Source organism: Myxocyprinus asiaticus, chromosome 20 (genome assembly GCF_019703515.2).
Source record: "Myxocyprinus asiaticus isolate MX2 ecotype Aquarium Trade chromosome 20, UBuf_Myxa_2, whole genome shotgun sequence".
NCBI classification, from domain to species: domain Eukaryota; kingdom Metazoa; phylum Chordata; class Actinopteri; order Cypriniformes; family Catostomidae; genus Myxocyprinus; species Myxocyprinus asiaticus.
Window position 1 is genome coordinate 5101879 of NC_059363.1, and position 9811 is coordinate 5111689.

Here is a 9811-nt window from a genome sequence, read left to right on the forward strand (position 1 = left end):
CTCCTTAGAGAACAAAAATGTCTGTCAAAAAGCTGCCATAATAATATTATATATTAATATTATCTTCCACTTTCAGTTTTTTTAACTAACATCAGTCCTTATCGCATCTACCAAATATTCATTCATTTTCAAGATTTTAACCCTTTAAATGCCAGTTTGTTTCTATAATGCCACTGTTGTTTTTATGAAAAAACACAAAAAATTAATTATTTTCCATATACAAAATGCTAAGGGGAATTTTTTTTTTTTTTTTTGTATTATCACAGTCTGGGATATGTCAGTGATTATCAACAATGTTGATTTTGATGCATTATTATTTTTTGTCCAGTGTCAGATTAAAAAAACAAAAACACTCAGGACCTTAGAGGACAAAAATGTCCATGTCAAAAAACTGCCATAACAATATTATATATTAATATTATTTTCTACTTTCTCTGACTTAGATTTTTTAACCAACATCAGTCCTGATCATAACTACCAAATATTTATTAATTTTCAGGATTTTAACCCTTTAAATGCCAGTTTGTTTACATAATACCACTGTTTTTTACACACACACACACACACACACACACACACACACGCACATGCACACAAATTTCTCAATACACACATAAAAAACACAATTTAACATCCATACCAACACACCCACACAATTTTAGCTGCATCATTTATTCAATTGGCCTGCAGTGCTCTATAATACAGCTAAGAAAAAATTGGAAAAAAAACATGTATTTGCTCCATAGGCTAAACATGATAAAAATGGCGCCATCTGATGGAAAATATACCAAATAAAATGTTTGAAGCCAGGGCTCTGGAATGAAAGCATAATATCATAGAATTCATGATTTTATGCTTTAATGGTACTGGGATCAAATATTGTTTGTTTCAGTGGGGACATTTCTGTCCTTAAGGTCCTGAGTGTAACTGTTTTGTGTACAAAGTATATTATAGATGTATTATAGGAACTGAGGTTGAAATATCAAAATTCCCCAAAAATACACACCTTTGGCAAGATTTATGGTGTTGGCATTAACACAGCCAAAATGATTGAAAAAACAAAGATGAAAAAGACAAAAATGTCCCTAAGGTTGCACAAGGGTTAAATTAATGAGATAAAGAGGATCATGTAAATAGATCCTTCCTGAATGAACAAGAAGCAAAGCAATTTGTGTAATTATGTGTTGTACAAATTGGCCATATCTAAGCAAAAACTGTTGCATCAAAGGTTAAAAGGATATTTCAACCAAAAATGAAATTCGAGAAACTGAGAATTCTCATTAATGGGTGAACTATCCCTTTAACCTTCATTTGATCTAATTGAAATCCTTAGTAAAGGCCAGCTTGATCACAACTGTTACAAGAACTCTTTTGTGCCCTCTCTGACAACTTTTTGTCCCCTACAGGTCCCAGGAAACCTCATTGAGCCTTCACTCATGGACCTACATGGCCCGACAGAAGACTCCTGGGAGTGGGATGAGATGGACATGGCCATCAGCAATCTTGAGTCACAGGACTGTGAAGATAAGCAAAGCCCTGAATCTGAATTGCACCTTAATTTCCCAAAGGAGCCTCTGAGACTCACTGAGTCACGCCCAAATGGCACAGGTTGTGAAACAACCTTTGGCAACATGGAAGCGAATGCCACATCTTCCCGTGTTTATCAGGTGTACAGTTTGCATAACATTGAACTCTACCAACAACCCCAATATAATCATAAATCATCTTTAACCAAAGCCAAGTCCCAGCAGCCACTATTGAAGAGCCTGAGCATGGATTCCTCGTTCTCTTCAGCTGAATCGCTGCCTGATATCCTGGGAGAACTCTTGAAAGGGAAGCAGGCTCTGCTATCAGAGTCGGCCAGGAGATCGGAGAGCGAAAGTGGGATAGTCAGCGAAGGAGACACGGAGACCTCGGGTAACTCAGAGACCTGTTTGCTTTCTCAAAGCGAAGATCCAAAGGTCTGCGTTTCTCTAACTCCATCCACACGAGAAGATTTACTCAATGGAGATAGAGTCTCTGATGACGATATAGACAGGGTTTTGGAACGTGCCAACAAGAGTGTAGAATATGGAGACTGTCACACCATTGGGAGTAGTGACCAACGATGGCATATGTTGAGAAAAAAGAGAGAGGATGGTCAGGAAAGCAAGAAAAAATGCCACAAGGAACCAGTGCAGATCCTCATCAATGGCCATGGCCTAAGCCTTGAGGTTAATGACAAAAACCACCGCACAGAAGATGACGAGAGGGTAACCACAAAAAAAAATCTCCAAAAGGAGTTCACACAACTATCCCAAGGGTCCTCCCCCGACTCCCTTTACGCAGTAGGAGAGTTATTTCCATCAAGCAAAGAGGCACTAACTCGTAGCACTTCCCTGGAAAGCTGTCTTATTCCATATAAGAGTTCAGAGGATGCTGGCAGCAAGGAAAGTCTAAGAGACATTGGATTGGCAGTGGAGCCCACAGGCGAGCTAAGCAGAAGAACTCTGGAGCTGCTCAAACGCCTTGAGAAAATCCAAAGCCCTCTTGCCCTGAAGATGACACGTAGCATTTCTGACGTAACGCTCCAGAGCAGCTCACTGTGGCGTGGGTCACGCTCGGCTGGCGCTCCCTCATCCATTAACGAGAGCTCTGCAGCCTCTCTGACAGAGCTGAGCAGCACTGAAGACTCATCGGTGGCATCTGAAGACCTGGCTGTACAAATGAACCGCTGCATGGAATCCAATGCATCATTCCAAAAGCAGTGCCGCAGCCAGCAACAAACCGACGAGGCTGATGCTAGCATCAGTATGGTTGTCAATGTATCCTGCACCTCAGCCTGTACGGATGATGAAGAAGACAGCGATCTTCTTTCGAGCTCTACTCTGACTCTCACCGAAGAAGAGCTTGGTATTAAAGATGATGGCTCTAGCATAACTTCAGAGGAAGAGTACATTGAAGGTTCCTTCAATCTTGGGATCGACTACACGAAGGGTGAATTTCAGAGTTGGATGAAGCCCAGATCTCAGTGTAGAGAGAAAAATGAGGCAGATCTCGTGGATGAATTGCAGTGTGGCACCATGTCGAGAGAAATCCTGTCACCCGTTAAGACTGCAGATGATCGGCACTTTCTTAGCCGTCCTGCCTTGAAGCTCTTGGAAGTGAACACTAATGCTAAAAATGAGAGCCTTAAGCAACAAGAGGTGGACAGCAAACTTCGGGACACCACCAGGAGCTATATCAGTCGCTTTGTTGATGATATGGAGAACGGTAATGTCGAGAGCTCTCCAATCAAAGGAAAGGATGAAGATGACGAGCTGCTCAGGGAAGAGGGAAGTCTGCTTATTAGGAAGGGGGAGTCATTTAAAGGCTGTTACATGATGGATGCTGTAAATGGTGTCAAAAGTGATTTGCTTACCGCCACCTCTCCGTCCTCATGTGAACAGCTGAGCTTAAACTCCAAAGAGTCATCACTGGAGGGACAACTGAAAGGCGAGCTTCCCTGTCACAATTCTCACCATCCTTCCCCCTCTGTCTCGCCGGTGGAGGAGTGCTTGGGGTTAGCCGCACATGCTCACAGCCGAGAAAAGCAACTCGCTGCCTTTCTGAATGACGTCCATGAGAACCATCAAGAAAGCTCTTCAGATACCTGCAGCCACCATGTTTTCATCTCTGAAGAGGTCAAGAGCGAGAATGTTCATGATTTTGTCATGGAGATCATTGATATGGCATCTGTCGCCCTGAAAACCAAAGAGGCACAGGCAGACCAGCCTACGGAGGTTTCTAACCCAACATCTGTTTCTCAGATCAGAGAAAAGGTCCTTGAGCACTCCCATCGGCTTATCAATCTTCGCAAGGGAGACTTCTACTCCTATCTGTCGCTATCCTCGCACGACAGTGACTGTGGAGAGGTCAGCACCTGCACGGAGGACAAGAGCAGCACCCCGATCCTGTTCAGTACGCCAGATATCCGTGACGAAGAGCCGCTCTTTGAGGCCTGCACAGAGGAAGTGTACCTAGGCCCTCCTCTCCTTTACAGCATGTCCGTTAGCAAACGGCCTACGAGACATGGCACCCTCTGTCTCCCAAGCCCAGCACCTCCATCCTCCTGTGATGAATACCAAAAAGCACATGGTATTTCTCAAGCAAGTGTAGCGGGTAGCCAGTCAGAGTGCCATAATGAGGCGCCTTATCTTAATCCTTTACCATGTGAAACCCTCTTAGATACTGTTGAATGTTTTGCAGACACTAAAATGCTTGAATCCAATATTTCCCCTGTAATGACTAAGATTAGAGTCTCTTGCTCCCCTACAAATCCTTTAAAGGAGGAAGGGACCCTTTATATTAATCCCAAAATTAACTGTACGCTGATAAGAAAGACTGATAACGATGAAAGGGCCCCTGCTTCACAGTTGATGAGACACAAGAATGCCGGAAAAGGGCGCAGCTCTCTTCAGGAAGCCAAGTCGACTCGTAAACAGGTGTGTTGTTCTGACATTAGACCACACTCAATCTACTTGTAATGAGAGCGGTGTGCATTTCTGCTGAATTCATTCTCTCACCCCTCCTCTCCATTTTTCCCCTGAAGTGCTAATGGAAGAAGGATTTGCAGGCATAGATTTAAAATGTTAAGGTCTACAGAACAGAATAATCATAATCAGTCAGATTATGTTATGATTCATAAGCAAGAGTGTGGCGAGGATCATTACTTAATTTCATGACTGAATTAGCATGTATTTGTGTTCTTTTTAAGTAGTTTTCTATTTCATATGCAAACATCTCTCTGCTTGGTTCCAGCTTTGTCTGCAAATCCCGCATTTGACCTTATATTGCTGGCGAATTAAGTTCCTACTTTTCAGCTTATCGTTGATACCAAAAACACAGCATTAATGGCTGTAGTCATCAGTTGAATTTCAATGGTTTTACTCAGAAGGACGAATTAATTAAAATACAGTAGCTTAATATCTTTTACTATGTCTGCCTTTCTCGCTGTCTCTCAGTTTTTCAATTACAATTTAGTATGCTTTATTGGCATGACAAACAACTATTCATTTGTAATGCCAAAGTATTTTCACCTTAGATGAGTACAATAAAGTATAAATAAATGCATATATAAATAGTGGTAAGTAATATCAAGTCAAATAACAATAGTGTAAATGGAGTTTTACAGTAATATTAATGGTGATATGTGTTATTTTTTTCAATGTTAAAATATCCCAGCTTAATATGCAGAGACTACAATAAGTAAGCCATTTGTACATTGATTCAAAGTTGTTTGAACCTCCCAACCAGCCAGACATAGCAACACTGTCTCAATCAATGGCATGAATTTGGGGTGGAAATTTCTGTTTTCTGTACAATGGCAGATGAGGAGAGCATTCAGGAAACCCATTTGAAAACAATCCTTATTTTTGCAATTCCTTTGGTGAAGCTAGCTGCGCAGAAATACGCACTTCACCGTTAACATATAAAATTAGCAATAGAATAAATCAAATTATACAGAGTAAACAAGGAAATTTGGAATACATTCTAGACAAAACATTAATTAAACTTTCTATTTTTTCTCTGCTATTCTCTATTCTGTCTCAGTTGGCAAGGTCAGAGAACAGCAGTGGTGTTGTGGAGGGCCGCAGGGCTCAGATCAGTGGTCCGCAGACAGATAGCTCATCTGCAGGAAGGAGTAGAGTCAGCAGCAGGCCTCAGGTCAAGGTATGTGCTATAAGACTCGCTTCAACACTCTCAACTGCACCCTCCCGGCCACTTCTACAGGACCTCTGAAAAACGGCTGTAGGGTCTTTTCGACGTGAAGCGTTACATTGCAAACAACCCCATTTTCCACTGAGCTCCAAACTGCGTGATTTATTAGCATTGTGTTTTGAAATGAGTCTGTTCTGTGTTTTTCCATTGTTTGTAGGTTCTGAAATTTATCTTGATAAAAACCCAAAGGCTCGCTTTGAGATGACGCAAATTCCCGGTTTGGAATGACGGTGTTATGGTTTAAATTATAGGACACTGTACTTTCTACAATGATGATTCCCTTACCAGTAAATTGGTTTGAAAGGCAGTCATTACGTAACATGGTCTATATATCCAATGGGGTTGGCCTTTGAATTGTCTGCCCATTTTTCTCTGTCTTTCTCTGTGACTGTCTCTTTCTCAGTCTCTGCTGTGCCCTCATCAGAGAAGGGCTAGAATAATGAATGTGTGTTGGTAGGCAATCATTTTTCTTGATGAAAAGCATACACAGCAGATAGAAAACTCTAAAAAGTCCAGACTGCTAGAATATAGTACACATTGTAATCTGAGGAACTGAACTGATTCGGCAAACTTGACAAAAAATAATTGTACTGTAGATAACAGTAGAACACTGATTCTCAACTGGTGGGTCGAAACTCAAAAATGGGTTGCAAGTCTGCTCTAATAATGGACAGTGGGGGGGGGGGGGGAGGAAATCAATGCTAAATGCAAATGCACTGCTAACAATCAGTTTCTTTATCAGTATTTTTGTCTTGTTTTCCAGTACAAATTTCTAAAGGTCCTTAAAACTACATATCTTGAATTATGTTTATGTTTCTCACCCCATTGGAAAATTGTTTGTTTTGTTTTGGGATAAGTAAAATAAGCTTAATTCAAAATAAATTCAAAATCATGTCTCTAATCAAGTAAATATATTACTTAAATATAACTATAAATATATACAGTATAGCAAAATACAAGACAAAAAAACTAAGAAAAGTATTTTTAGCAGTGCATTAAAATGCAGCTAACATGCATATTTAGAATAGCAAAATAAAAAAACATTGATTTTGAAAGGAATTTTTTTTCCATATCTTTTGTTGGCTATGTGTCCAATCAAACTGTACAGTATTTTGCCACAATACACCGGCACATGTCAACATAGACAGATTATGTGACATGCCTTCATCCTCAAAAACCATGCACAAAACTGTGCAAGGTATAAAAAATATGACCCAAAACCACTGTAAAGCTAGCAAATATGTCTGGGAGGTTCAGTGCATATCCACCACAAACATAAATGATGCAATGATAATGGTAATATAATTCAAAGGAAAGGTCATGTTGAAGAATGTTAGTAGTTGGTGAGTTGGACACGTTTCACCAAACGCCCGAGGCTTTGGGGACACAGTAAACAGCAGAGAGAACAAACTATCTGTCTCTCAGCTACAGACACTATCATATCAGCCCTTCAGCCAATGAAGTTCAGTACACAGTGAAACATACTGCAGTCTCCCATTACACAGAGAGGAGCTGAACCAAACAAACAAACTATTAAGATGTATATTGTTGTTAAAATCAGCCATTTTCCACGAATAGGATTTAAATTGGAAAAAGGGGCAAAAATAACAATAAAGGGGCAAAATAATGTTTTTAAAGAGCCTAAATATGTTAGATATACATTTATCTTGCATGGAATTATTATAATAAAAAGGTAGCTAGTTTTCATTAGCCATTTAGCCATTCACAACCACTCAACCCTGTTTCCAAGCTAGCTAGCTCCTACAGAGTGATAGTTCACTTTTGGCTACATCTGCAACCCTTGACTCCAGCTAGGTCTCCTAAGCAACCAAATTGGCCCAGTTGCTAGGGAGGGTAGAGTCACATTGTGTAACCTCCTCGTGGTCGCGATTAGGGGCTCTCACTCTCAATGTGGCGCGTGGTGAGTTGTGTGTGGATCGCGGAGAGTAGCATGAGCCTCCACATGCTGTGAGTCTCCGCGGTGTCATGCACGATGAGCCACGTGATAAGATGCACATATTGACGGTCTCAGAAGCGGAGGCAACTGAGATTTGTCTTCCGCCACCCGGTTTGAGGTGAGTAACCGCACCACAACGAGGACCTACTAAGTAGTGGGTATTGGGCATTCCAAATTGGGAGAAAAGGGGATAAAAAAAAAAAAAGTGCAACCCTGTTGCCTAACCCTGTTGCCTTTATTTTTTTTTTTTATAAATGTTATTATTTATTTTTTTATTTATTTTACAAAAAAGGCACAAACCTCCTGTGTTTAGAGGGAAAAAATTGTGCTGCTACAGTGATAGTTTACTTTAGGCTAAATTTGCAATCCTGTTACCCGTTCTAAATTTCATTTATTTTTTAATTTGATTAATTTTGTTTACTTTTACATTTGTTTACCAGTCTTTTATTTATTTACATTTATTTATTTACTAAAAAGGCACAAACCCCATGTTTTTACAGAACCCCATGCTCCTACAGATTGATTTTTATTTATTTATTTATTTTTCATATTTGTTGCTAGGAAATTATGAAATCATTTCGGTTTTAAACTGTATTGAGACATCCCAAATTTTGGTAACTGGTTTACAAAAAAGGTATCAGTGGATGCAATGTATTTGAATTCAAGTCTGTTTACAGACTCTGCAGTCTAACGAACTAAATCTGTGTGTGCTTTTCTCTTCTAGAGATTCTCTGGAAGTCTATCCACGCCTAACTGATCTAGTTAAAGCCATCTGAAGGCTTGCACACCATCTCTGCATGGTGACTTTTGGGTCTGGAATCTATACCCACTTGGATGTTAGTGCATGGGCCGCTAGTCTGGCACTTTAGAGACCTCAGTTCTTCATCCTCAGCACCCTCATCCTCTTCCTCCTGGCTGCTTTAATATCTCTACCCTCTGGTGACGTTATTGTGACCCACCACTCCCAAGCTCCACCCTGGACTGAGCTGTTTCACCAGTCTTCCACCATCCTTATCCAGTTTGACACTTAAATTCACAGATATACACATAAAACCTCTTGTTATATCCATCATTACCTGATAATACTCTTTCTGGTCAACCAGCTGCCGCTATCAAGTTGTTTGTAACCCTTAGGGTCAAAGCTGAGGTGCGTTACTTGAGGGTCGCTTCAACCAAGTTATAGATTTAAGAAATAATAATCAGTAATGTGGCTCTAATCAGTCTTGATTGGGACGTGAGGTCATGATCGTCACATTTTCAGAGAAAAAACTGGCTTCACGTTCCTCTGAGAAATGACTGATGTAGCGCTACAATTTCTATGCAACACAACGGTTGTATGATGTTGTGTGGCATGTGATTTTTTTTGGCAGTTTGATGCGATATTTATTTATTTTTTTTACTCCCTGAGAAGAAAGCAATGTATAAACATTAAATTTTGTGCCTTGCAGTTATCACATTTAGTTAAAAACACTGCTTTTCTTTGTTGTGTGTTCAGTCAGTGGTGAGAAAGCAGATGTGCGGACAAAGGCTGATATTGATGAATGGGCATCTGTAAATATGTAAACTCTATGTTCAAACCCTGGTGTATAATGATGTCATAATTACTTCATGTTCGTGTATGACTGTTTGTGTTATGTGATGTGGATAAATAGACAACTGTTAGACTGCATGGTAAACTATGTACAAGAAAACTTCCATAAATAAACCTAATTTAATGAATCCCAATTTCACATGTGGCATTCATTTCACTACAAATATATTACAGTATGAATAAATTATTTAGCATCAAGTATACTTGAGTACAGTAAGGAAATTATGCAATGACTTTAAGAGGGTATCAACTTCTTTTAAAAGAACAAATTTCTTAAAGTTATATTCCTGGTTCAATACAAGTTAAGCTTAATCGACAGCATTTGTGGCATAATGTTGATTACCACAAATTTAATTTTGACTTGGCCCTCCTTTTCTTTAAAAAAAAAGTAAACATAAAGGTGACAGAGGCACTTACAATGGAAGTGAATGGGGGCCAATTTTTGAACATTAAAACCCTAAAACGACTGTAAAAATTATGATTTAAACAACTTTACAGCTCAAATAATACATGAGTTTTAACAG

At 39.7% G+C, this 9811-nt stretch overlaps 1 protein-coding gene across 1 annotated transcript in view; it reads left to right on the top strand.

Annotated features, from left to right (window-relative positions):
* The window catches only part of LOC127411506 (A-kinase anchor protein 6-like), a 221117-nt gene extending 211702 nt beyond the window's left edge, over window positions 1-9415 (top strand). The window contains exons 13-15 of the mRNA XM_051647145.1: window positions 1407-4463; window positions 5572-5691; window positions 8421-9415. Of these exons, the coding sequence (XP_051503105.1) occupies window positions 1407-4463; window positions 5572-5691; window positions 8421-8453 (3210 nt within the window). The 3' untranslated portion in view covers window positions 8454-9415. The remainder of the gene's footprint in view (window positions 1-1406; window positions 4464-5571; window positions 5692-8420) is intronic.
* Window positions 9416-9811: the final 396 nt, after the last annotated feature.